Source organism: Lagopus leucura, unplaced genomic scaffold (genome assembly GCF_019238085.1).
Source record: "Lagopus leucura isolate 7727_CA_CO unplaced genomic scaffold, USGS_WTPT01 Super-Scaffold_100012, whole genome shotgun sequence".
Taxonomy (NCBI): Eukaryota; Metazoa; Chordata; class Aves; order Galliformes; family Phasianidae; genus Lagopus; species Lagopus leucura.
Window position 1 is genome coordinate 17,117,326 of NW_024962267.1, and position 27,903 is coordinate 17,145,228.

At 43.4% G+C, this 27,903-nt stretch overlaps 1 protein-coding gene across 4 annotated transcripts in view; it reads left to right on the forward strand.

Annotated features, from left to right (window-relative positions):
- The window catches only part of CPS1 (carbamoyl-phosphate synthase 1), a 234,065-nt gene that overhangs the window by 51,693 nt on the left and 154,469 nt on the right, over nucleotides 1-27,903 (forward strand). For all 4 annotated transcript variants that reach the window (XR_006179624.1, XR_006179623.1, XM_042874765.1 and 1 more), the window contains 9 exons: nucleotides 702-900; nucleotides 3,034-3,210; nucleotides 7,070-7,188; nucleotides 15,849-15,996; nucleotides 17,502-17,567; nucleotides 18,116-18,179; nucleotides 20,533-20,714; nucleotides 26,345-26,539; nucleotides 26,894-26,961. Coding sequence is in view for 2 of the 4 variants with exons in the window: in XM_042874765.1 (XP_042730699.1) it covers nucleotides 702-900; nucleotides 3,034-3,210; nucleotides 7,070-7,188; nucleotides 15,849-15,996; nucleotides 17,502-17,567; nucleotides 18,116-18,179; nucleotides 20,533-20,714; nucleotides 26,345-26,539; nucleotides 26,894-26,961 (1,218 nt within the window). In the remaining 2 variants the exon portion in view is untranslated. The remainder of the gene's footprint in view (nucleotides 1-701; nucleotides 901-3,033; nucleotides 3,211-7,069; nucleotides 7,189-15,848; nucleotides 15,997-17,501; nucleotides 17,568-18,115; nucleotides 18,180-20,532; nucleotides 20,715-26,344; nucleotides 26,540-26,893; nucleotides 26,962-27,903) is intronic.

Genomic DNA, 27,903 nt, shown 5'->3' on the forward strand with positions numbered 1-27,903 from the left:
ACGGGACAGAAGGAAATGCTGCAGGCCTGGCAGTACCACAGGGAGAAACTCTTATCTGATTTTGATGATCAGTCAGCCCTTGTAGCATGCTGGATGATATGTGTTTATAGCACTGTGTATCAAATATGTCTTTCACCCCGGGGCAGGTAATACAGTGTTGAAGATGGCTGTCCTTAAGACTATCAGGCAACTAGTCTAAGTGTTTATACAAGTAGACTGTGACTGCAGACAAGCAGGAGTTCTGTCATCTAGCCATGTGCAAAGCACATCCAGGCCCTCAAAAGCTTAATATTTGAAGAAATAAGAACAAAAATAAACCTGTATTTCTAATTTCACATGTGATAACGTGAGGCAGGGAGATGCTACATTAAAAGGAATTTGATGACAAAGCCCAAGAACCTGATCCAGATGTCCTCAGTGCCACAGCTTTAACTCTGGGTTCTTGCTTTCTTTTCAACAGCTGATTAATATCCAAAGAGTAAAGGCAAGAAAAGTGAAATTGTCTCAGTAAGATGGAGACTGTCTCTTTAGACCACCTATGCTACACAGTATGCCAAGGATGGTGAACTGCTGCAATCCAGTATAGCAGATAGCTTAATTAAAGCAGAGGCCTATGAGGTTTTGTTGTCATTTGCCGTACAAGCAGCTGCAAAAGCAAAGTCATTCCTGCTCTACCATTCTCTATGTCTCTTCTGTGGCAGGTATCCATTAGCGTTCATTGCTGCCAAAATTGCCTTGGGGATCCCATTACCAGAGATCAAGAATGTAGTGACAGGAAAAACCTCAGCCTACTTTGAGCCCAGCCTGGATTATGTTGTTACCAAGATACCCCGCTGGGACCTGGACCGTTTTCAGGGAGCCTCCAACCGGATTGGGAGCTCCATGAAGAGCGTGGGAGAGGTGAGTATGAGAGCCTGTCCTTCCCTTCCATTCTACCACTTGGGTAAGCCACTGATCAGAAATCCTCAGAGTATCTATCTTTCTCAACCCAGCGTCTTCTGAAGACATTAATTCAGCTCAAGTTATTCTTGTCTGACAGTCGATTTAACTGAAATGAGTTTGAGCTTTGTGATCTTGGCTATCACAGTAAGGATTCATAAGTAGTTTGACTTTTAATGGAAGAGACCACTTTGAATGCACTCTTAACACTCACGACAAGACTTCTGGAGTTATTTTTTGTTCAGAGTTCTGCAGAGATGGTTAGTTAAGAGTATCACATCAGGAATTGTGGTTTGTTGAGATTTTCAGTGATGCGGATGAACAGCCTTCAGTTGTTGCTGTAGTTATTTGTCCTCCCTGTTAAAACTATATGCCAAATCTCACCTACTTCTGCTCTTGAAATCCAAGCACGACATGTAACATTGCTCTGAAGTTTTGTTTACCTTAGTGATTAAGTCTTACATTTGGAATGTAACAGCAGAATTTTTAAATGCTGATTTTAAGGTGTCTGGGACAATAGCAGCATTTTCAGACCAAATTTTAAGTGGGAGCTGGATAAATTATTCTCTTAATTAGTTAATTACATATCAGGTACCAAAGCAAAATAATTTGATATTTTTTCAGCTGCCTTTTTCTCTTAATGCTTTTCAAGTAGCTATTTAATTTAATTATTTTGACATGAGACTTTCCTAACATCAATTCTACCTTGCTCAGACAATGAGCTTTCATCACAATTGGAAGGAGTAATTAGAACTTCATTTTTCATTTGCAATTTTGGCTTTTAATGTCAATGAGGTGCTTTTTTAATGTGTTTTTTTTTTTCTTCAGTGAGTTGATGCTTGTTGATATTAACCCTCTGTGCTTATGAGTTTTTGGACTGTTCTTTGGAATTGGAGTTCCAAATACGGTTGCTTTGTGCATCCTCAGCTGTATGGCAATCACTTGCTGACCATACGTATTTGCAGGAGGAAGTAGTGAGTCCTTCCAGTGTTTGTATGCCACAGAAGCAGAACCACATGAATGCCCTCTCCTTCTCAACTTTCTCAAAACAGAATGCTGGGTAAAGTGAGGGGGGAAGAGGGATAGAAAGAGTCAGAGTTCCGGACATGCTGGTCTACTACTGCTGAGGGTGAACTGAAACAAGGATGGAGAAGATGAAGAAAGGCAGCCTGCTGCTGATGGATGTACTCAACAAAAAAGATGAGTCTCCAAGAGGAGAGGGTGTCTTTGAAGCAAAGGGCTTCTGGCAGCTTTGTATCTGTTATTATGGCACAGGCATCCCCTTAGGCCTGAGCCTAAAAGCAGATGGCAGCACCTACTGCATTTTTATTAATTGAACAGTCTGGCCTGGCCTGTTTTTTTCCAGAGCTCTGTTGTGCTGGGCAACAGCCTGGAGCTGTAAGAAAGAAGAAAACAATGTTATTTTTTAATTTGACATTTTTCAGCACTGTGTCTGTGAAGATTTTTACGCAGCTAGGATTTTGCCATGCGGGGCATCTAGAAATTTGAGAAAGGGCTGTGTTGTACTTCACAGATTTTCACAGAGCAAGTCTTATTTTCTTACTGGAACTCATGTCAAGACTTAAGGAGGGAAGCCCCGGCGCTGCTGTGCCAAGCAGGAATAATCCTTTAAGAGAGCCCTCTCAGGAGAGCGTCACTTTTAAATGTAATTTATAGGAAGAGGAGCAGGTTTCTTCTGCACCTTAAAATTCCCACTGCGACTTTCTCTCTCTAACAGGATGTTAAACAGAAATATCCTTCTGTGTTACTACACCCATGCTGCTACATAATGCTTTCTACGATGCTTCCAAGCAGTTTACAAGGAGAGCAGCCACTTTCTGTATTTTACAGATAGGGAGATGAAAGCAGAACAGGCACTTGTCTGAAACTCTCCGTTGGTAATTACTGGCAGTTGGTTCTAGAAGTGGGACTCCCACTGGTTTTAAAGCCAGTATGGCTATCTTAAGGCAGTGGGTTTGAAGGCTGTCATCTTTCTGTATGTTCATCGTTACAGTTTAAACTTGCATCCTTCTGTTATTTGGAGGACAGCTGGGTAGCAGCTCCTCACTAATGTGGAAGTGCTCTCCATTACAGGTCATGGCTATTGGCCGCACTTTTGAAGAGAGCTTCCAAAAGGCCCTGAGGATGTGCCACCCCTCTATAGATGGCTTCACTTCACATCTGCCCATGAATAAAGCCTGGCCAGCCATCGCAGATCTCCAAAAGGAACTCTCTGAACCATCCAGCACTCGAATATATGCAATGGCCAAGGTAACAAAAGATTGAAAGCCCTTGATCTATGTCCCTTGAATTATGGCCACCAAATAGGGTGAGCTGAAGTGGCAGAAGTGAAGTGTTTTTCATCCCCTTGTTTCTCTTTGCCAAGCGCGCTCTGTTCATTTGTGTGGCATCTTTGTTGCTGAAGTACAATTTGTGGCAGTGCCAGTAGAAATCTGAATCACTTCTTTTGCTTGCTCCTGTAATACAATTGTTTGCTAAACATTAGCTAATATTCAGCCTTTATTTATGCTAGCGTAGTTGATAGTTAAAGCTGATCCGTTTGGCAGATTACCATTACGTTTATGGGAAGGGAAGAAGTTAAGTATGAACATCCATGTGAACTGAAACAAGGGATGATAGAGTGGTAAACTGCAGTCTGAGAGTGCTGGTTTTTTGCAGTTGTTGCATGGGTAAGGGCTTGAAACTTGAAAAGTTGTTAAGAGACTATACTAAGTTTAGCAACCAGGAATTCCCTGTTCTTTGAAACATGCTCAACTTCCCTTAGCGTTCTTCAACTTCTTTCCTGTCACACTAGGCAAATTGCAACACCTTTTGAGGTCTATGGGTGAGTATTACCACAAGGGAGCTAGGGTACCAAATTATTTCTGCCTTCAGTTTCAAGGTGTTTGCCTGTGTATATCTCGTGGGTAGTTACTTCACCAAACCAAAAGTGCAACTTTACCAAAAGTACAATTTCATATGTTGGCTTTTTTGCAGCTAACTTATCCATCTCTATGAAGAGAATCATAGAACTGCAGGATGGTTTGGGATGGAAGGAACCTTAAGGCCTGTCTGGTTCCAATCTGTGCCCACAGCAGGGACACCTCCCACCAGCTCAGTCTGCCCAGTGTCCCATTCAGCCTTGCCTTGAATGCCTCCAGGGATGGGGCATTCACAACTTCTTGGGCAACCTGTGCCAGGGCCTCAGCATGCTCTGAATGAAGAGGACAGTTGTCTTGTATAGAACATGCTTAAGACTGGTCTTTTGTTGTTGTTTTCTTAAGTCTGCAAACCTGTTTTTTTTTTAATTATTATTATTATTTTTATTGTTAATTTTATTTTATTTTTATAATATTAATTTTATTTTATTATTATATTTTATTGTTAAGTTGCAAACTTTCTGGTAGTGAAAGCCCATTTACTGTGTTTTGTGTCACTGTCTTTGTTTGGTGGAGTCTTTTAAGCCTGTCCTGCTTGTGTGGAGAGCTCATAAGCCCCTCTGAGTAAGGGGAGCTATGGTTGTACTGTATTTGTAAAGAGTTTTTCACTGTTCCTATTATAAATGACCTTAATGAAAAGCACACGATGTTCTGTGCCTGTCCAGCTGTTGACTCTTGCTTTTCAAGCTGGGGAAATACGTGTCTTCATAAGTGTAGAACATCCTTCTGCAGCTGTGCTTGGTCTCTATTACAGCTTTCTCTGGCAACTGAGATCCGATATTTCCTCATCTCTCTGAGTGGCTTTGGGGACTTCTGTAAAGGTTAATCTCAGCCCCATGCTAACACAGGATTTAGGGAGGTAAAGGTAAGTTTGGGCCACAGTTAACACTCTGGGTGCTCCCTGTTGGTGACATTTTCACTAGGAACCATCAAAAAAAACCCACGAGATAAAAATCTTAATCCCTCCTCATGAAGCCTCTGTCTCACACTGTGCACTCGTTCTTCCCCATTAATAACTGAGGCAAACAGTATCAGTGAGAGGTACTTCCAGCAGCTGGGGCTGTGGGCCTGGAAATTCCTTTCCACCTTGCTGACATTTAAAAGCTGAGAGCTAGTCCCCATTAGCTGTCAGCTTTGTTTGAAACAGGATGGAGCTTCATTGTGTGGCTTTTCCTCCCTACAAGCCCCACTCCTCATCTCTGGAAGGCTCCTTAAGTTTTCTCTCTCTCCTTTGTTTGGGTGATTTAAATGGTAACTGTTCAGGTGAAAAAGAAGAAAGTTCAGTTGCCATTCAAAGCATTTGCTGTTGTATTGGGAATCCTTGTTGAGATATATATATATATATATATATATATAATTTTTTTTTTAAAGGGACAGCAGGAGAGAGGCTGAAATGGATGAGAGTTGTTCTTTGGGCAGAGTGTGGCAAGGGTGTAACTGCAGCTGATGAACAGGAAGGACTGTTCAGGTTATATAGGGTCTTCTGTAGACTCTCTTAAGGATTGTATACCAGTGGATTTATGCTGTGGGCTCAGTCTGTACCATTTCACACTGGGGTCCTGATCTCCCTGTTGTCCACACTGCAGACATGTCACCTTGCCCTTGCGCTCCTGTCCACAACCAGCTACATACTTCATTTGGGAGCAGGGGTGAGATGGAAGGGATGAACGTGGTGGCCCTGGAGACAGCACAGGTGGCTGAGCCAGCTCCTGGCGCTTGCCTGGAGGCAGAAGGCTCTTGGAGGTGAGCAGGGCTTTAAAGTCAAGCAGCCCTGCTGAAAGGCTCTGTTTGTTCTTGTAGCTCTCTGTGTACTTCGCCATGTAGTTATGAATAGAGCAAAGCACTCTGAGTGCTGTTCACCACCACCGATCAAACCCTGCAGGGATTTTCTGCTTGGAAACTTGATTTACCCCTGTGGCATAGTAGTTTGGGAGTAAAAGCTGTCTGCAAATGTAGTCTTGTCTCTCTCTCCAGATACATTCCACGGGGATGAAGGTAGTTTATTTTCTCTTTCTATCCTCTGACAAGGGAGACGTAGGCATTTGTTTTCTCCAGTTTCCCACGAAAGACTTTTAAATGGTGTCCTAAGTAGATGAAGTGTATGCGGTCACGTTAGCTTTGAGCTTATGGGGCTCAGTGACCTTGGCCTGATAACTTGAAGAAAAAATGTGGTTGTGCAGTGTGCTAAGCTCATTGCCAGATGAATGCTGGAGTTTTCTTCAGTGGCATTGCTCTGGCTTTGTTCCAGGGATGTTGCCCTGCAAGGAAACAATTAAGCTTGGTAACAAATTAATGAGTTTTATTACTTCAGCTCAGCAAAGATAGCATGCTGGTATTATCATTATAGTTGATTATAGTTGTTTTATCAGGAGAGTTGTAACTGCACGCTGCTGGTGAGACCCAGGAAGTATCAGCAATGGAAGTTGCAACTATCATACTGGGGGGCTCTCCTCAAGATCTTTTTTAATATTGCAGTGTCCTGTCAAACAATCTTTTCTATGGTAACTCTGTGGGGAGCCTTTTAGCTCCATGGCACAAATAGTTTGATAAAAATAAACAAACAACCAAAAAACAACAATACAAAAATAAAACAACAAAAAAAAAAATGTGGCCCAGAAAAGACAGTCATGCTGTGGCTGCAAATTGTCACCCTGGACTGGACTCTACTTCAGAGGTATGTATTCCAAGGCCGTATGTTTTGAGTCAAGTGTTATTTTTTAATGGGCAAATTGAAGCTTATGCTCCAAAGCAGGGAGTTTCTCCACAGATGAGAATTTGGACCGTCTTGTTTAGCATTAGCAGCTACAAATTCACAGTGGGACAGAAATTGAAGTGATTTGATGGCAAGGGGTGAGATGAGGATGCAGGTACTGCAGAGTGAATGTGTCAGGCTGCATGTGGTTAAGGCACGTGTATTTGGTAGCCACGGGGCCATTGGTTGCATTTTGGCTATTGGCTTTGAAGAAGCAAATTCTCTCTCTTGTTCAGGCAGAAGCCAGTTCTTACTTGTGGAAATGACTGGTCCCTCCCTGCATTCTGCTTGGGCTCAGTTTGGACCACCGTGACAGACCCTTGATTTGCTTGCCTTTTCTGCCACTGGCGTCTTTGTGTTACATAGTTGCTGCTGCTCTTTGCTCTATTTACAGAGCATATATTCAAGCATCTGATTGGTGCTTTCCTCTTTTTGGCAGGCCTTGGAAAAGGGAGTCCCTGTGGATGTCATTCACAAGCTCACAGCCATTGACAAATGGTTCCTGTGTAAGATGCGCAGCATTGTGAACATGGAGAAGATCCTGAAGGAAGTGAAGCAGTAAGACAAACAAACAGTCTTGTCCTTGGGCACACTGGTGTGTCTGGGGATAATTCTGCTGTGAAAACTGTGGTACCTGATGCTGAGAGGTTCATTTTGGCACACAGTATAAGTGATGCTGCCTTAAACCCCAGGTCACTGTCTCACCCAGGTGAAGTAGATGTCTGAGAAGACTCTTTGGAGATGAGGAAGTTCATTAAGCATTCAGGTTTTCTTGCTGCTTGTAGGCATCTTGAAAATGCTAGTTTGTTTTGGAAAATCCATGCTGTATCATTGAGGCTAAGACTGGAAACGTGGAGACGGCCTGCAGTAACAATGGTAGGCTGCACTCACATACCTAGGATAGGTTTGCCTTCAGATGTGAGAGTTGTCCTGACTTGCTACACCTGAGAATCAAATGCAGTGCATTTTATTTTTCCTGGAAAATCGATTTTTAAGCTTTTCTGCCTTTCTGTGATTGTGTGGTACGTGTTGCTTTTGTACTGCACTTTCAAATGCCTGTAAGCCCAGACATATTTAAATATAAATCTTCTTTCCTGAAGAAAAATGACCATATAAAACTAAGTAGGAAAGATAGCAGTAAATTAAAGTGCCTGGCTGTATTTCAGTTCAAGCCTCTTGCTGACTTGAGCTTTCCTTTCATGGTTTATGAGGTTGGGAGCACCTCCTTGCTGAGTTATTGGCTACACGTTGGCCAGCTTTTCCACTTTCAATGTTTGCTGTCCTAACCATGTTTCACCACATGATGGCACTGGGAGCGCACCGAAGCCAGTAGATCACTGAATTCACCTGCTTGGATTTCATTTCTCTGACCAGCTGCGCAGTTTTAATTGAGCAGCTATTGGTCTCCTTTGCCCCCCGGAACAAGCTGAATCTAGAGCTAAACAAAAATAAATGTGGAGGGAGATGTCGAAGAGAAGTAGTAGCTTGATTACTTACAGAAATCTATTGTTGGGCTGCACAAACATTTGCCCTCTAACATCTGTGTCATGTTGTATTTGTCTTGAGTGCCTTAAAATGTATACGCACTGCTCCCAGGGAAGAAGATGAAAAAAAGCCCAGAATCAGATTGGTTTTCCTGCTGTCGGAGTGCCATGCTCTGGAACATGCACTCAGCATCCCAGGGGTCGATCAAAGCCTCGGCTGCTATAAATCCACCATTCCTCCACAGATGCTAATTGCTCTGTACCGTCCTTAATCACGAAGGCTGTTTTCCCTTTCCCTGCTAGGGGTGGGTGGCAGTAATAGTACCAGTAGCTAGTACTGTCCTGCACTGATTTCATCCTCCTGGTCACTTCGCAAGGGATTACAGGAGGCCTGCTCGAGCAAGCGCTTTGGCAGTGTCAAACCTTGCATTTGTATCACCAACCAGTGTTGCATGTGTTGTAAGGAAATTCATGCAACACAGCACTGATTGCTGATAATGTTAATTAAGTTAGTTTCATTTATTGGTCAGTGCAGATTTTTCACTCTGCTATTCTAACTCCAACACTCTCAAGGAAATCAGCTTAGCTCATAAACTACATCAAAAGAAGGAGGTGGACTGTCCAGCTGCATTATGTTGAATGCAGAGAACAAGGAAAAAGCACTAGTGACCTGAGCTTAAGGGGCTGGTCTAGTGAGCCACATCAGGAAACACATCTCTCCAATAGCCAAGGGAAAGCTAATTGAGTGATGCAAATGAGACTTGGCGTGCATGTGCAACCAGCTGTTTCCAGTCCCCAGCATGCCTGGCATTGAGTTTTTACCTGCGCTGTGGGATTATTCCCAACTGAAAAGAATGGGCTGTGACACAACCATAGCTTGAAATCTTTGTTACTGAAATATAGTTACTGCAAGCAAAAGCGTTTGCCCCGTTCCCAGGCGGTTTTCTTTTTTGTTCAGTTGTACCCATTTCTTGCTTTTTTTTTTTTCTTTTTTTTTTTTTTAATGTCTTCTGAGTGGTTTTGGAATAACTTGCAGTGAAGTGTTGGATCTGCCAAGAGTCTTGATTTGGGCTTAGCGAGCTGTTGTAGAAACTGGTAGCAAGGAGATGGTTTCTGCCCAGAGGAAATTCAGAGCTAGAATTAGTGCGTATGTCAGGCAGCTGGGGAAGGGGGATCAGAGGCAGAAGGAGAACTGTGTGAGCAGTCCATCAGGCAGTGTTCACATCAACTTGCCATGGCTGTATGGGGTGATTCAAAGGGAGAACAAGGCCTCACTGATTTATACAGAGAAGGTGTTTCCATGTGCAAAACGTTATGTAGGGAATGTCATGGGGAACACAAACCTTTCTACCTTACCAACATTTGTCTTATTTATTAGCAAGGTCGGTCATTTGGAGATACAGCTGACAATGGGAAAGGCACCCATTGCCTATTTTACATTTGTCCCAGCAAACTTCTTTCAAAAGGGTTGGACCAGGTGCCTGTGAGCCTAAGTGGTCATGCTACGACAATATTTCAATTCAGCTCTGCCTCTGGATCCTGTAAGATGGAGAAAGGGTTGTTTCAGGTGATGTGATTTGGCTGCAGGAAAGCAAATGACCTAAGTTGAATTGGGAAAAGAAAGCCATTTTGTCAGTACCTGCAAGAATATCCAGTGAAATCACACACATCAAATATATGCCCTTGCTCTTTCTCCTGTGACCTGTGCATTTCTCATTTGAAGTTTGAACTTCCATTGTTGCTTTTTTATATCTGTTACCTTCCTATCTGCAGTAAGGTAATCTTAACTGCCGTTTTCCCTACTGCTCATACACATATACATATGTAAATGGAGAGAGAAAGCACCATCCCATGCTTTTGGTCTGTGAATAATGGTGGATAGAGCAATAGCAGTGCAACAGGTTGCGCTGTTGTCAGAATTGAGTTCCTGGGATTTGGCCTTGCCCGTTCCATGAGAGAAAATGGAAGGGCAGGGCCCTGGAGCGACCCTGCTGGCTATTTGTTGTACTTACAGCTTGTGAAAGAGGAGGAAATTTGAGCAGCTCCCATCCAGCTGACCTAGATAAGGCTGGGTAATAGATGCAGTCCAGAATAAGTCAGATTTGCAGTGGAGTCAAATTTCCTATTCGTCCCCAAGGGCACAACTGAAGCGCTAACTTGGAAGTAATATCTGAAGCATGTTTGTCTAGGACGCTTTGATGGCCTGAGTAAAGGCAGATAAAGCCTCTTTGGGGATCAGAATCTGTCCCTTGACTATCTGCAGCGAGGATTTTTTTTGTGTGTGGCCATTATTATTTTTATTTGGTCCTAACTTTGTGCTCCCTGAGAACCATGGCCGTGCACAAGGAGTGCATGGAGGAGAGCATGCCCTTGCACTGTGGAATAAAAGCAGCTTGCTGGCCTCTGGTTTGCTTGAAAGGGATGAGGGCAATTGTGAGACTTGTGGTTCCTTCTGAAGGAGCCAGGCTGATAGATGGGAAAGCATAGTGAAGTGTGAGGGTGGAGACCCTTCTGAGCCCAGTGTTTGTAGCCGGGTGCTCTGCTCGGTGGCCCATGATAGAAGTTGTTTACTGTGAATTCCTTTTAGAAGCTCATGCCCTTGGCTCTGTGAAAGGTGTGCATTGTGAGCAGCTCGCTGGAAGCGTGACTTGAGTTCAAAGCATCACCACGGTGGAGTAGCCACAGGTTTTGGAATTAAAGCCTGACTCCAGCAGATGACCTGGGAAACAAGGAAGGAGGAAAGATCAGACAGGCCATCGATAACATCTGTTCTTCCGCAGTGCGAATTGCACACCTGCTCTTCTCAATAACAGTTTTTCTGCTGGCTTGCGTGTTTTGGGACAGGTCAGAGAGCACAGGCGAGATCTCGTGTGGGTATAATGTGGAGCTGGTCTGGTGACTGTAAAGGAGGCAGCTCTGATTTATACTGTTTGAGGAGCTGTCACTGACAAATTTGTTGTACGCGATTTTAACTAACTGGGAAGATTACTTTTGTCTTCTGAGTGAACTGGAGGGCAGAGTAGGCTCAGGAACAAATTAGGAATTCAGTACATGAGGAGAATATGGTATAAGCAGTTATTCAGTGCAGTTGTTTGTGCTTTGTGAAGATCCAGTGTGAGATACTTCCTATTTGTCTTAGAAGAGCCATAGGTAATAAATTCGCAGCTGTGTTTTCCTTCAAAGCACCTCTACATTTGTGAAGACTCAGTATGCATTTTCCTCTTTGACACACGTGATAGCCAGGCATTGCCTTTTAGAAGCCATTGGGGAGCCTCTTCTAGTGATGTACACACTGGCTCTGGGGAATCTGCATCCCAACGTACCAGGAGAGCCCTCAAAGCTCTCTTTTTAGCTGGAGTGGAAGACAGGCTTTGAGGAAGCATCTACGACTCATTCCTTTGGCTGTTTGAGCTGCTGCTTTGGCACATCACTCAGTTGTAGATGTGAGTCATTCAGGTCTTGGGGCGCAATGTGAGGCTCGTGTTACTTAAATAAAGATGATCACAATGAGATTGGTTAGCCCAGGAATCAAAACAGTATAGATGCAGGGCTCTGAAGTGGTGGTTGTTCAGTGAGCAAGGCTTGTTGGTTTACAGTTCCTGCATCCCTGAGCTCTCCTTTGAGCTTTTTGTCAGTCATCTCAGGGGTTTCTTAGGAGGGGAAGGAAGGTCACAGTCGATCTCCTCAAGAAGAGTAGCAGAGAGAGAATTTGTACACTGATCTCATTATTTTAATTGTAGCACTTTCAAAATGTTGCAAAACACAAGGAGCAAGCCAGGGTGCCACTAATGGCCTTGTAGTAGGGAAATGGAGGAAGGGAGGATACCTATTTGGATATAATGCAGCCTGACATCAAGGAGGCTTTTGAAACCTTCCGCGTCTTTGATGCTCCTGTAGAAGGAAGAGATTTCTCAGGACGTCAGGATTCTGGCTCCAGTGCTTTTTGCTTTTGGTCCTCTTGGCTTGCAAGAGCCAAACTGTTGACCGGGCTGCAGAATGAGGAGGAGCTACATTTGAGACTGACAGACTGAGGTGGAGTGTGCTCATTTTTGCAGATCCTTCCTGCGAGCCCAGGCCAGGCCAAGAAAAAGAGCACTTTGCATATGGAGATTGGAGCTTTCCACTGACATGTTTATTTAGCAACACTCCTAAAGATCAGGTGAAAGCAGTCAAGTGGAAGAGAGGGCCGTGCTGGAGCAAGCTGCCTGTCCTGGTAATTGCAACAGTGCCAGCATTCTTCCAGTCAGTTAATAGATTTCCCCAGGTCCTCCATGCCGGGTGAAAATTTCCTCATTACAGGGTATTTAGTCCGTTTCCTCTTAGCATTTATCACTGAAGAAGCAAGCGTATGGAGTTGGAAAGATGGCAGGGTAGAATTTTAAGCAAACAGCAACAACAAATCAACTCTAGAACCTGAAAAGGAAGCACAAGCAATGTTTGTTTTGTTATTAACTTGAAAAATGTGCTGGGGGCTTAGCTTTGCAAGGAGTGCTGATGGCAGTGTAGAGGAAGTCTGATAGTCTGGTTTTGAAGCTCTCAAACTTCTGTCATGTTGTGAAGGTGCATGTTAGGAAAAGGAGCCATTTAATGGCCACTTAATCTGCCCTTATTTCAGAAGTATAGAGTATAAACCAACAAGGAGGTTCAGTCTTTGGAAGCTCGTGGTCTGTGTATGAAGAAAAAGTGATGCCCCAGGGGAAGGTGGAGCTGATTATGTTGGACTGGGTCATGAGTTTGGCAATAGACAGAACTGAATGTTTTAATGGTTGTTTTTTTGCTTCTCATTTTAGTGTTGGATTTCTGATGAGCTCTTTGAAGGGTCATTTGCACCTAACTGTTCGAAGGGGAATGAGTGTGAGGCTGCCCTTGCTGCCTTTATTGTCTCCAGCATGTCTAATGGGCTGTCTGGGAGCACAGACTGTGGGAATAGCATTAGGTCAGTGCTGGATCTAAAAATTCATTTCCCCTTAACCTCTGTGTGTCTCAGTATTGCTATCTGCAATATAAACATCACACTGCCTACTGTTTGCATGTTTCTTAATATTCTTCAGGTGAAAGTTGGGATATAAATCTGATAAGTCATCATTATTAGTGAATGGAAATCTTAGGGCAGATTCTGGTTTCAAGACCTTGGAAAGCAGCACTGAGTATTTGATTTGCGCTGATTTCCTTTAATTATCTAATGGCAAAATTCTTACATCCACAGGCCAGGATTGCCAGTTCTCATTTTTCCTGCCTCATGATGATCCAAGTGCCTTTTCTCCATATTAAACTCCATAGCACGAGAAATGAGGAAACCCTTCCTGTCCAGATACTTCTTGTGTAGAGGTTCCCACCACGTGTTTTGTATTAACCACATTCAAAGCCATACCTCTTATCTTGGTCATGCATTAGGAGTAGCAGAGGGAAAACTCTTATTTCTCTTTTAGGCAGTCAGCTTTACTCCTGTGTACTGGTTATGTCCCTTGCAAAACTGGTTACCTATTTGAGTGGATGTCTTTAGCCAGACTAGGATGTCCTAGTAATGACCTGATGTGATTTAAGCTGCTAGCCTAAGACAAAGGGAATCGTATTGCAAAATCATGGCTGCTTCTTTTCTGCCCATCCTTCTGGCAGGGTGACAATGAATGATATTGTTATAATGAGAGCTGAAAAAAAGTGAATTGAAATAAGCTGCAAATGAAAGCAATTTTCTTTTTCCGTCGGTAATCAGATGACAGCCAGCAATGTGTGCTTCTGAGACAGTGAAAGCGAGGGAGCAAGAGTGCAGGGGAACAGGCTCATTTTCTTGGGGTCATCAGGTCTGCTCATTTGTACCTTGGGAATGCCAAACCTAGGAGAGAAGTCTGATGTGGCTGCGTCCTTCCTAATAGCTGGTGATGGTTAGCATCTGCTTTGCCAGGGAATTGGCAGGTTTTGCTTGCTGTGGTTCCTCTTGCAAAGCACTCATCCATACCTCCAGTTCTGATGCTTTGTCATACAGGAAGTTCTGCCTCTGAAGTGGGAAGGTAGAAAGGGCTTTGCAGAAGCAGAGGAGTTTTTGCAGTGAAGGAGTTAGTGCAGGGAAGCTGCAGGTTTTCATCGAGCTTCCGCGTTGCTGCAAAGCGCATATTATTTTGGGAAGCCCTTCCAAAAACCAGGAAGCTCAATCTCAATTAGGTTTCCTTATGGTTAGCAAAGGGCAGCATCTGTTGGAGTAAGGAAAGCAATGTGATGGACTGTGGAGAAGACAAGGGTGCATGGGATCCTCCTGCCAGGAGTCATCCGTGCACATGGCACGCTGATTGCTACCTGTGGTTGCCAGGTTGGGATGTGGTTCCAAGGATAGCAGTTACAGGGATTGCTTCCTTTCTGCAAGTATTCACCGACCTGGCTGACACTGTTATAGCTGTATGGAGTATCTTCTCACACTGCAGAAGAAGGAGAGGTGATATGGGGGAAGTCATAGAGCAAAGCCCACCTATCCAGGGGTTTGAACCCAGAAGTTTCTTGTCTGCAGGGCTACTCTCAAAATTAGCTGGTTTGATGCTTCTGTGACTCACCTGTTTCGCTGCTAGCCTGGCTTCACTGAGGGCACTGAAGCTGCTCCACAAGCTGAAGTGGAAAATCCAATCCAATGGCTTTCATGCTTCAGCTTGCTGACACATTCCAATGAAGTGGCCTTACCCTTTCCTCCCAGTCAAATAACATAATGCTATTTATTTAAAAATACCATCAAGCAAAGGACATAATTCAAAAGCTCTGATTTAGGAAAATCGCTTGTTTGTTAATCATTTCCTTTTTCCTGAATCAGAGCTTGCTTACTCATAAAATATTGATTTATTGGGCAGGCAAGGATGCTCTTGGCAATGAAGATGAAAAGCAGAAGTGCTGATAAAAATACATAGGCTTTTTTATGTTTTTGCAGAAGCTAGGATTAGAAAAGGTAGCTTAGAAACAGACAGGCAGGAACTATCAGGGGTATAGGTGGAGTCAAAACAAAGTGAACCAGAAACAGTGTGGGAGAGAAAAAAGTGTGTGATGGAGAATATGAAGAGGGAATGGAGAAGGTGAAAAACTCAAAGTGGACAAGAAGCCATGAGCTGCATTGAGGAGTGGGGGGAAACAGTGTATCTGAAATAAATAGCAAAAACTAGGACTCTTTAGAAGCAGAAATGAGAGAGCAAGGACTTACAGAAGTATTGAGAGACCCTGGTTTACCTTATCTCCTCCTTTTAACAATTGAAGAAATAGCACAAATGACATGAAAGAAATTTGAGACTGACAGAAGGGAAAAGAGGTTTGGACGTGGAGATGTGGGGATACTGAATCCAAGAAATCAAAGAAAGTCATCTGTGGGGGCTGCAATGGTAACTGATCATGCAGGTGTTGTGAGCACAGTGGCCTTGCACTAGCTTGGTGGAGAATGCTGCCTGGGAGATTGCAGGCCCAGCAAGGGCCAGTCCTGCCTCAAACAGTGATGAAAGAAAATGTTTCATTTCTCAGCATCAGTAGTCTACCTGTGGGCTTTGCCTCTCTCTTTGCATCTCTGTGGGACATCCAGCATAAAAACAAAGATCTTTTATGTACAAGGATTGCATGGTTTAGCTGGGTCGTCTTCTTTTTCTTGCCTTTATGTGCATACTTCCGTAGCAACTGCACCTCAGTGCGCTTTGGAAGGCACGAGTACTCACGTGTCATCTAAATACTGCTGTAAAGCTTCATGCAGCTCTTTTCTTCTGTTTGTTTCTCTAGTACCAGTGAAGAAATTCCAGAAGAGCTGATGAGGAAAGCCAAACAGATGGGCTTCTCAGACAGACAGATTGGGAAATGCCTGGGACTGACTGAAGTCCAGTGCCGCCAGCTGAGAATGAGGAAGAATGTAGTGCCCTGGGTGAAAAAGGTACCATGAGAAATGTCACTGGTTGGGGAGGGAGCTTCTGAGGAGGGCTGTATGTCCTTAGGAACAATTGAGGTAAACAAAGTGAAAATCGTGGCTGCATTGTCATTAGAGGGAGTTGTGGTACTGACTTCGTAAGTGAGCAAATTTTGCCCATCTAGCTGTTACCTCTGCGCTGCAAGGCTCACTGCAATGTCAGGAATTTGTAGGTGAATATCCCCAAGGAGATGCTGACTTTTTCGTTTTCTCTGTGGCTGAGGTGGGATTGCAGCTACCTGGCTTCAGAAAATGGCTGAGAAGACTGATTCTGGTCCACCATGGGGTGACCATAAAAAGTGTCATATGTCTTTTGTGCCGGTTGTAACTTTTTACAGGGTAATACTTTATTTGAAGTGCCCTATTGCTATGGGTTCATTTGCTATTCATTGTGATAGCACAGAGTGTAATGAGCTCATCTAGTATTCATGGCAGTGTCACAAGTGCTTTGCTAGGTGTTCTGTTGCTGCATTTAAGGTATGTGGGTATTAAACTGCCACCAGCTGGGTTGGTTTTTTTTTGTCCTGAAGAGGGGGGAAAAATCCAACAGAGCCAATCTAAGCTACGCAATGTTTCCGAAAAAGCCCATCTGTATCCTCAGGCCCAATTCCAGATGCCAAATCTCCTTCTGTTACCCAGCTGCTCTTTTCCTTCTGTGTCCTCACCTGGCCTACAGGAACACGTCTGCTCTTGCACTACCTTCTTTCTTGTGCATTACATTGCAGTGCTGGATTGATTTCTGTGCCAAGGTACCCTTAATAAGGTCGTTTGACTTATGCAGCATTTGTGGCATCAAAGCATATGTTTCTTCCTGAGCCATGAAGTACAAGTTGCAGTAATAGCAACAGTAATGAGCAGCAGACACTTACATAGTGCTAATGACTTAAGGTCACATTCTTCATTATTCACAAGCATTTGGACTGCCAGTGGGGATTCACGAAAATACTTGAAGATTGGAAAGATTTTTAAGTGGTAACATATAAAATTTCTTGTCTGGACTACTTTAATACTATTCCCTGTTCAGAGTTCCATCTTAGAAATGTTTCAGCTGTTCATTCAGGGAACTTCAGGAGTAGTGGGTGGCATAGATGGACCAGTTACCATGTACGTAACCTGTAGTAAGTGGTTGACACTAGAGAATGAGAAGGCAGAGGCAAGAAGAGCTGGCTGGGAAAACCTCCTGGGCTGTGAAGCTGTTCTACCAAGTAGATGTGGAGTTGAATCTGCAGCTTAGAAAGAGATGGTAGAGAGCAGAGCGTGCTGTCCTAAACTGCAAGCCAGATATCTGCTGCATTGCCAGCATATCACGATTCAGATCAAGTTCCTTTGAGGAAAGGTATGGTGGGAAAAAATAATAGGACAGAAATAAGAAAAGGAAGGGGGGGGGGGGGGGAAGGGGAGGGAAAGTGAACTGCATGAGAAAAATCTTGCACTGGCAAAGACACAGTCTGTGCTCTCCTTCCTCCATACAGATTGACACACTGGCAGCAGAATACCCAGCGATAACTAATTACCTTTACGTCACGTACAACGGCCAGGTAGGTGCAGCTGGAAACAACAAGCTCACTGCTGTCTGGTTTGATCTGTTCCCCCTGTGCTGCAGTATTTCTGGAGATCTTGCAAATGTCTTGGTTTCTGCAGAAGTTATTTTGGATGGTAATGCATGCAGATCCCCTTTCATCGAGCCCAGTGATCCAGTGCATTTGGTGTTAATGCCCCTATGTTGTTAGGATCTTGTCTCGTATCACCTGTACAGACATTCTCTGTGCAGAGGTTAGGTGCTAGGAATGCAGGACTCACGTCTCACTTGCCTCGTCGTCGCATTTGTTTTTGTGAAAGCTCATAGCTCCTTAGCTGCTCTCATAGCCAGGCTGGGGGTGTCAAATCTCCTTTGGTTTGAGTGCAGCACCACCAGTTCCAATGAAGCTGTGCTTCTTTTGCACTGCAGTAAATGACATCAGACTTGCGCCCTGAAGGATCAGGATGTTGGATATGGGCTGAACGCATCACATTGTTTGTTCTGAGAAGCATGGAGTTAGGTGCTGCTGAGTACAGACCCTAATGACTTCTTTCTCTCCCTTCTCAGGAACACGATATAAGATTTGATGACTGTGGAGTGATGGTGTTGGGCTGTGGACCATATCACATAGGTAAATCTTTCTCACAACTCTGTTTTCCGTGTACCCTTGAGCCTTCTTTGGATATTCTTGTGGTTCATTTGTTCCTCTTCTGATGTGGTGACAAAACCCTCTAGAGCACAGTGCACAGGACATCAATTCCTACCACGAAGTTTGCCTTTTACACTTGCTTGGAGACTTTATTTCACGCCCTGAAAAAACAGGAGAATTTTTATTACTTTTCACTTGAAATTCAAAAGCACATTGCTAAATTGTCATTTCCACAAAGTTTTAGGGATTTGTTTAAAATCTTTTGCAGATGTGTAAGTCTTGAGAATCTAATATGGAAGTTCACTGCTGCCACAGGTAGCTTTGATGTGTTGCTGTCACCTCATATGTACATGGTTACATATTTTGGCTTTTAATGCTGTAACATAGGTGACTGTGATAATGTTTGGGTATCCTCGTCTACTTTATCTATAATTCTCTGTATGCATTTTTTTCAACACAAGAGTTTCCTTATGGCTGTGAGCGCTGTGTAGACAGTGTGTGCTGAATTCTTTATGACTACTTGCACTTTTTATGGATCTTTCTTGCAATTATTGACAGGAAACAAATTGCTTGTTCTTCAGAAATATTTTTGCTTTGCATTTCACAAATAGCAGTGACAGTTTTTGAAAGATAGGTTTTAAACTACATCCGTTTGTTTTGCTTGGATGGGTGGATCACGTGGTACCCTCTGGTGCTGTTGGTAGGATGTGCCTGAAATTTACTTAGCTTAGGTGTACGCATCTGGTATTGCTTTTATCTGATCTCTAGCTTTGGTTAGACCAGGACAGTCTTTGAAAGAGGTTTCAACTAAATAAAGTCTGCTAACAGAGGAAACCACTTGTACCTCTAGTTGCACTAGTCAAGTTGATTTTTATTGTATTGTATTGTATTGTATTTTTTTATCCACTGAAGGCAAGTAAGTAGCATGCTTTTCTTAGTTTGCTGTCTTCCCTCTTCCTACTGCCTGAATTTGACCTTTGCTTGCTGCATCTGTGTTATACCTCTGCGTGTTCAGCTGTGTTCCCAGGTAGTGCCCAAAGCAGTCTGCCAGGGATTGCAGATGACCGTCATATCCCATAGTTGAGGTTTCTTCTTTCTATAAGAATACTTGAGTAGTTGAGGTGGAATAAAGTGTTGAATGAGCATCTGGTGACCCTTCTGGGAAACATGCAGTTCCAAGCTTGATTTCCCTGTCTTTTCTGTGAGGTTTTAGCTGAGGCCAACATATGTTTGAGATTACTGCTTGACAGAAGCAGGAAAATAAACTGTGTGCTTGTCAATAAGTGACCTGTGCCCGCCATCTGTTTGTTACTGGGTGTTGTGGAGGCAGCAATTAAGTGCAGCCTGAATCTGCAATGTATTTTGTCACACAGTTACATATAAAAAAAGATTATATCAGTGGTTAACAATCACGTAATGACATGTGAACACATGGCTGTGAGGCCAGAGTCTTCTTGCAGACCACAAGCATAACTGTTTAACAGTGTTCTTTGGTATGCATCATTCTCTGTCTGAGTTACCCCTCTTAGAGGTTTGAGCATAGAAATTTATAGGGCAGTGGCTGTTACCTCCAGTTTGGGTTCTGGAACTGCCTGAGTCCTGCAGCATTGCCAAAAGTTGCAGTTCCCAGCTGTGAGAGCAGGGAACTTTCAGAGTGCCCATTGAGTTTGCATCTTTCCTTTAGGGGTGGCCACAGTGCTTACTCAGTGTTCAGGACAGCTGGGATGTGCCTGGCCCAGAGTGATACCACAAGCACTGCAGCCTTTACACCAAAGTAGAAGATTCACAAAGAGGCTCCAAAAGTGTTCGTCCATCAGTCTGCCTTAACGGGAGTCAGTGATCAAAACCACTAACTAGGTTAACCATACTCTGCTTTTCTGAGAGGTAAAAACCAAAGAGAACAACAGGGAAAAAACAACAACAACAAAACACCTAATTCACTCTTCTGTTTTTCAAACAGCCTCTGTACAATTGCGCTCCTTTTGTCACCTCTAAGCTTGTTCCTCTTGAGTTCTTCCCAAAGTGGGCTGGCTGAGAGGCAGCAGTAGGGGGATGGACAGCAAGGACAGGCACAACTTGTTGCATGAGGCTGACAGACACATTGGGGGCCCTTCTTTCCTGAGCAGCTGAGCCAACTCACCCATTGTTGGAGGACCCTGTTCATGGATGATTAGTTTCCGTGGGGGGATGATTAGATTTCATGCATGCTCTGAGCTGACAGGAGGCAATTCTAGCTCTTTTATTTTTCTTTTTTCCAACTCGAATGCTGAGAATATCTGTTTGTTTTCTTCCCTGCATCCATCCTTTCCTTCCCTGCTTTTCTGTCTTCTGGCAGGCAGCAGTGTGGAGTTTGATTGGTGTGCTGTCTCCAGTATCCGCACGCTGCGTCAGCTTGGCAACAAAACGGTCGTGGTGAATTGCAACCCGGAGACGGTGAGCACAGATTTTGATGAGTGTGACAGACTGTACTTTGAGGAGATGTCATTGGAAAGGATTCTGGACATCTACCAGTATGAGGTAAAAATAATAATAAAAAATAAAAAAAAAAAATTAAAGCAAAGCAGAAGCAGCAACAAAAAACCAAAAGCCACAAAGCATCCCAGACTTGTCAAAATTCATGTCACTAGCTTGTTTTTGCAAAGCAGCTGGGGGTGGGGGAGAGAGCTTACTAGCTAAAGGTATTTGGTTTGGATCCCAGTGTTGCATTTTACACCTCGTTGATGTTCCTAGCAGACTGCTCAATAATGAATGCCAAATAAATATTAATTTATTTTGCAAGATGCCATATTGTGCAATATTTACAAGCAGATTTAATTTGCTGCACAGTCATTTATCGCACAAATTGTTCTGCCCTTGTGGTGCTCAGCTTCAGCACTTAAGTGTATCCTTGACTTTAAGCACAAGTACTCTCCCTGAAGCAAGCAGAACAACTTATGTGCATAGCACTGACGTGCTCAAAAGCTTGTGGTCCTGGGCTTTACAGTAGAACAGCAATGTGGTGAACATTGTGCAAAGTGCAGGCAGGTCAGGGAGGGACATCTGTATCCCCATCAAGCTGAAGGATGTTCTCGCACCCAATCCTCATGTTGCCCTTGTCTGCTGGGAGTTTTCAAGTGTTCAGAACTGCCAATAGTAAAACAGAGAGGAGTCCCAGGGAGATTTGGTGAGAAGAGGCAAAAACAGTTGGTCCTACTATGCAGAATGTTTATTTCTATCTGGTAATATACTTAGATTTCATGACTGAGATTTTCAAAGACACGTACAGAAACTTTTATCCCCCTTGAAATTCAGTGTGAGTTGGCTGTGTAACTTGCTGAAGGAACCATGAGGAGCCCAGGTCATGTTATGACTTTTCTTGGCTCTTTTTTTTCCATTACTTGACAGTCTGAGCTCAGCTCCTTTGTGGATGGGAGATAGTTTCTAAAATGGTTTTACAACCTGGCTACGATTCAGTTATTCCCAAATGTGGAACCAAGCAAAAGCATATCAGAATTCAAGTCCCTGTCTCTAAGCTCGTCTTAAGCCACTTGCAAATTATTTTTAGGTCCATTTTTGACTTGCATCTTGATACTTAACTGTTCTTTTCTGTGTTCTACTTCTTTACATTTTCATAAAAACAGAGACACAGTTACTGAAAAGTGTTGACTTAGGGCAGTTTAAAAGACTCTGGTGGCTCACTGGAGTCTTAAAGGCTGATTATTTTGGAACAGTTCAGTATTGACCAGGAGGCTCAGCTCTGTGAATGTTGAACGTATGCTTGTTTAACCAAAACTCAACTTCTGAGCTTTGGGTTGTCACGGAGTTGACCAGATCAATCTATGTCCGTGACAGGGGCGACAGGCCTCTGCCCTCCCCCCCCACCCCAGTCCCACAAAAATGGGAAGGAAGGAAGGGAGGAAAAGAGCAGCGGCAGCAATCTATGGAGGAAAACTTATTTTACTATAATATTGGAATACAAAATAACACAATATATACAATTTAATTGATATTGAGATGAATAAATCAGACAAGATGAGAGAGAGAGAGAGTTCCCGGGACCGATTCAAACCTGAAAAGCTTGGAACGGCTAGGAAAGCACCCTCCAGCACCCACTGCAAGGCAGCAAGAGAGCGCCCCCCCCACCCGGAAGGGCCAGATCCCGTGACTGCTGTAATGTACAGGGATAGGTAGCTGGGATTGGGGCAGTGATACTTTAATGCCCCGTACACTACATGATGTTTTGATGTGGAATACTGAAACCCAGAAACAAAAAAACAAAAACAAAAACATAGAACCATGACATGGGTGTGGAACAAATTGGTGTGACAGTTTGTCAGAGAAATAACACTGATGACACACAGCATCTAATGACTGCAGGATCAGAGAGGAGGTGGGGATAGCTGATGAGGGAGCGACTACTCAATTAAAAATATTGTGCTAGTAGTTAGTAAGTTCTAAAAGGAAAAATATGAGAATAGTATGTGCGTTATTTGCTTTGCACTGATTGTCACAGCAGGAATTGGTGAGTTTGAAATCACAGCACTCAGTCTATTGGCTGACCTTGCTTGTGCTGGGAGGTGTTGCAGATCTCATCATCAAGTAGCAGCACCCTGTGGTACCTGGAGCTGAAGGTGTTCCTTTTGGAGATGTTAAACCCATTATGGTCTGAGCCTAGTAAGGGTTGTGCTTCCTCTAGTCTTTCAGTGTCAGTGGTGTAAATACTGTAAAACATTCTGGAGCATTGACAAACAGTAAGTAAAACCATCAGCAAACAATGGATAAAGCCATTAGCCTGCAGCAGAGATGATTCCTCAGCTCCTGAAGCGTTAGGGTTAGCATCAAGCCTTGGGCAACTATTCCCACCCTTCTGATTAGAAAGTGAGGCTCCATTGAGGAGCGGGTTGACCAACGAGATTATGGAGGTGCCCAGCCTTCTCCCCAGGTGCTGCTCACAGCTTAGCACTGCTGTTCCAGGGAGTCCCCAGCTGGCTGTCTCCCTCCCTAGTCAGCATCCCCAGCAGCTCTGACACACCAGAGTAGAGCTGTGCTTTGGAGGGAAGTTAAATTTACTACAGAAGTGCAAAATTAGGTGGTAGTCTGCGAGGACAGTAATTTAATAAATAAATAACTGAAAATCCTTCCCTCGGATTTATAGGCTTTTTGTTTCTAGAGAAGATGTTCCCTTTTTATTTTAATATCTCTCTGCTTGAGGGCCTCTTCTGATTCTTTTTCAGTTTCCAGGATCATTCTGAAACAATTCATAAAACTAAAGGAGGCTCTTAGGTACAATTTTAATGGTCTAATTTGTTTTCAAACTCAGGGAAAAAGAAAACCCAACTCTATTACTAATGGCATAAAAGCAAGGTAGTAATAAAAAGAGTGATTTTTATTGTAAAGGGGAAAATAATTCTCTCTAGGCTGCTTTCACTAGACTATGTACAGAGTATATTTTGAAGCTACAAGTTGGCAAGGATATTACTCATCTTCTTCATAATTAAAATACGGCTGATGACAAACTGATACACAGCAAAGCCTTTCTCTCTGCCTGTGTTTCTCAGCAGTGCAATCCCTAGTGGGGCAATGGCCTGCTCTTAAGTTGAGCACATTCTTTGGGAAATAATGGCAGAATTTTAAAGGAAGAAGTAAGCAGCAGCTGGGCTTCAGTTTGTTTCTTTTTGAGTAAAAATGAGTGTGTGATTCTTTGCTTTCTGCTTGAGTAAGCTGCCTCCTCTGCCTCCTTGGAGTCCCCAAATCCATCCCAACTTTGAGGTAGGCAGTCTTTTGCTTTTAGTGGCTCAGTGACTGGAATTGCTTTAAAGGAGGAAACAAGCAGCAGCTGAAGAGATGCCATTTGCTGGGACATATGGTTGAAATATGTTTAGGATCGATTACAGTGTTGTTGACCTTGGCATCAAAGGTAGGCTGACTTTTTATCAAGCAGATAACAAGAACCGTTCCAAGCTGCGAGAAGGGTTTGCTTATTCACTGTCTAGTTCTCATCAATGAGGGAGGATAGAGAGTCCAGCGAGCAAAGATAAGGGCTGTGTTTTGGATGGATCTCAAAGCTTGACGGGTTTCAGAGATCCAGTAAGGAACAGATTTTAAGATGATGAGCTCTGATGTCAGGAGTGGCCCCAAATGGGTGCAAAACAGCCTCTGTCCTTGTATTTTTCACTCCCCCATCATAAGCTCTTTTAGATGGTTGCTGTTGGCCAGCAGCTGTGTGTCATCCCATAAGCAGATGCTTGAAGATGAGGAGAAAACTGTCTCCAGCACTGTATATTGGCGTGTAAGGCAGATGAGTAATCTTGCAGACCTTGGGATAATAAGTGCTTCTTAAATGCCAGGCTTTTTTAAGTGGATCTTTATTATGGTAGGAAATTATCCTCATCAAAGTTGAACAGGCTTTGTACTAGCATTTCTCATTGTTTTTTTTCTGAGTCACTTCTGGACTATCCTGCTCACAGCTTATGGATCTTCCATTCTAAATCCTTTAAATCCCTCATTAAGAAGTCCCTCTTCCAGGAAGGCCAGTTGGGATAACCTTCTCCAGGAAAAACACACTTGTTAATTAAAAGAACACTGATACTCTTAAAGGTAGAGCCAAACCATGGATCACTGTGCACTGGATGTTGATTTATGTTTCTCATTTGCTAGAGGTGGGTGAAACTGTATAACACATGTGGTTCAAAGGAGCTCATTGCTACGGCTGTATTGTGGGCCTGATTCTCCTCTGGGCCAAGTTTCACCGGCTTTAATTTAAAATGAAAGCACCCATTATTTAATTACCCTTAATTATTAAATGCTCTGAATTTAATTCACATCCCTATGATTGTTGCAGGTACTTGAAAGCCTTTTATTTTTGCCACTGAAAATTTCCCTACCAAGCTATATTGTACTTGAAAATCTTCAGTAGTCTACTTTAAAAAGTACAATAAAAGCCCTGTTTGCACCTGAAGAAGGATGCATTTTTGCAAGGAAGCTCAGCTATGTTTTGTTATTTGCCATTTCTGATTTCCTGTGTAAAATGTTGTGGTTGCCCAGGCACAAACACAGGATGTGCCATAGGGAGTGGAGGACGCTGTGCCACCTGTCCTGCCTCATCTCCTTCTGGAGTTTAAAGTATTGAAGAGCCTGCATAGAAACGAGCACATCTGAGAGTCTGGCTGAAATACCTGTGCTACCAGAAAGAAAGAGCTGGTTGAGAATGCTGAGGATGAATTAAAATAAAGGGTGACGTGTATCTAGAGTAATTCTCCGCCACAGGCTGCTTGATGGAATGGGCTCTGATGAACAACGTGCTGCCTGGCTCTGTACAAGGCAGCAAGGGTCAGCAGTGAAGCAGTGAGGGCTCCCTAAAGCTTGCCTGCTGGGGCTAGGAAGGGATGCTGGCTTAGCAAATAGAAGTGCAGGCGTAGGAGTGGAAAAAATAACAACAGCAAGAAAACCTTCCAGTTGTTTTCAATTGCCCCTCTGTTGGAGGTTACTGCCTTGTGTCTCAAGTAAGAAGAGTATGTGAATGTCTGCTGCTCTGGCAGTCCCTGGGCACAGGGCTGTTTTCCTGGAAGAGCTGGGCTCTGAAAGAAGGAAGACCTAAAGCACCTTGTTTGTTTGTGCTGTATGTCCGATGGCACAGCAGGGCTCTGCTAAAATGACGGGTCCCCGTGTCCACACGTGAGGAGGAAGAGGGAGAGACCTGATCCTGCTGAGCAGAGTTCTGAGTTGTGTTGCAGCGCGTGATGTTTTTGTAGCAGAGCTCCCTTCCCGTGCAGATTGAAGGAGCATGTGTCAGCCTTGTGCTTATCCTCACTGGGAAAGCAGAAGCCCCTTAATATGACGTGGAAAAAAAGTAGTAGCCTGTGGTTCTGGCAGAATTTGTAAAATCTTGGCTTGATATCAACAATACGAGAACACTGCAGACTCCTGGGTTTCCTGGGGAATTTAATATCAAGTTACTGCTGTCTGTTGATGACATCAAGGAGGACAGTGCTTTTTTTTCAAGAGGCTACATTCTGAATCACGACCTGGGTACCTCTGGATCATAAAAGTTATGATCTGCACATAGCAATCTAAATATGATTTAATCTGTGTGTTGAATCCTTAGTTTGAACAGTTCTTAATATTAAGCTAACTTGGATGCAACTATGCTATTTTCTCTCTACCAACAGGGATGTAGTGGCTGCGTTATTTCTGTGGGCGGGCAGATTCCCAATAACTTGGCAGTGCCACTACACCAGTGTGGAGTGAAGATCCTTGGCACACATCCTTTGCAGATCGACCGGGCAGAAGATCGCTCTGCTTTCTCAGCTGTTCTGGATGAGCTGCGTGTGGCTCAAGCTCCCTGGAAGGCAGTCAGCACTCTGGTAAGTTGGGATGTGCATCTGGGAAACGACACGGCTGGGTGTTATGAGCATCTGTTCATGGGGACCAACTTACTGATACATTTCAAGATTCTGAAGACATTTTTATTACTCATGTTGAAGAACTTGTGAGATTTGTCAGTACCTCTGTTTATCCTGATGAAGCTGGATGGGAAGGTCTGAGTATGACAACTCTGGAACAGAAAAGTCATGTATTCTGTTCAGTATGTCCTGTAGCACTCTACTGGTTTTTGTTTTGTTTTGTTTTTTTAAGTATAAATGCATTTAGAATGGAAATGTTGGTATGACTTGAAAATATGTTCTTGTTCACAGCATGTTTTCCTTCCTTGTCTTTAGACAGATGCAGTTGAATTTGCAGGCGCTGTGAGTTACCCATGTTTGCTGAGGCCTTCCTATGTTCTAAGGTAAGGCTCACCAAGGTGGGGAGTATGAGCGCAAAAAGCCTTCTTGAGACAAGGGAGAAAGTCATTTTAGGGACATGGGGAAAACACTTTGCTAGGTGCATGTAGCTTAAAACTGCCAGTCTTAGCAGGAGGTGGGACAACTGTTCATATCAGTAGAGGAATCCAATGGATTCCTTGCATCTGTCAGGCATAGATCAAAGGTAGAATGTAATCGTAAGAATGTCTGTTAAGCTAAACTGCCTTTTTCATGTCTCAAGGCCAAAAACTACAAGCCATCTGGGATATTCCTTCAGGTTCCTGAAATTACTGCTTATACAATTAAGCCACAAGATTGTTTGCCACCAGGAAAATCAGAAGGCAACATGCTGAGGCCATTTATTGGGGTTGGCATCTGTTACCAGAAAATGACAGCACATCTTTTGAATTCAGCTTCTTATTTGCCAAACTTCTCTGCTTTCAGGCATGTTTTATGTCCCTACACTGCGGCAGCTGTTTCTCTTTAAATAGACATTGTACAGAACTGCACATTTCCGACAGCTAGACTTTTTGAAGAAGTTGCATCAGTGCTCACACGGGTTTTGAATGATCACTCTTCTCTGCGAAGAGTTTCTTCAGAGCTGACTAGGCACAAAGAAGGCAGTTTGCTGGGCACAATTTATGAGTGCCAATAAATTGGAGACAGGATCCTTTTCATATGAAAAGGAACATATCAAAGTGAAAATAATTTAAAGTAAAGATAAAGAAAACGATTTCATGCATGTTCAACTTCAAGAAATTATATTTCAGAAGAGACTGCTGATTGTGACTTTTCCATCCAGTTTCTGAAGCTTGCAGTGAAGTTGCAAATCCAAGTTAAAAGCCTGAGCTTTAATCAGGAGGGCAGATAAGAAAAGTGCTCCTGATGTCACATTCTAGATTTTTAGGATGCACTCCTTTTAACTT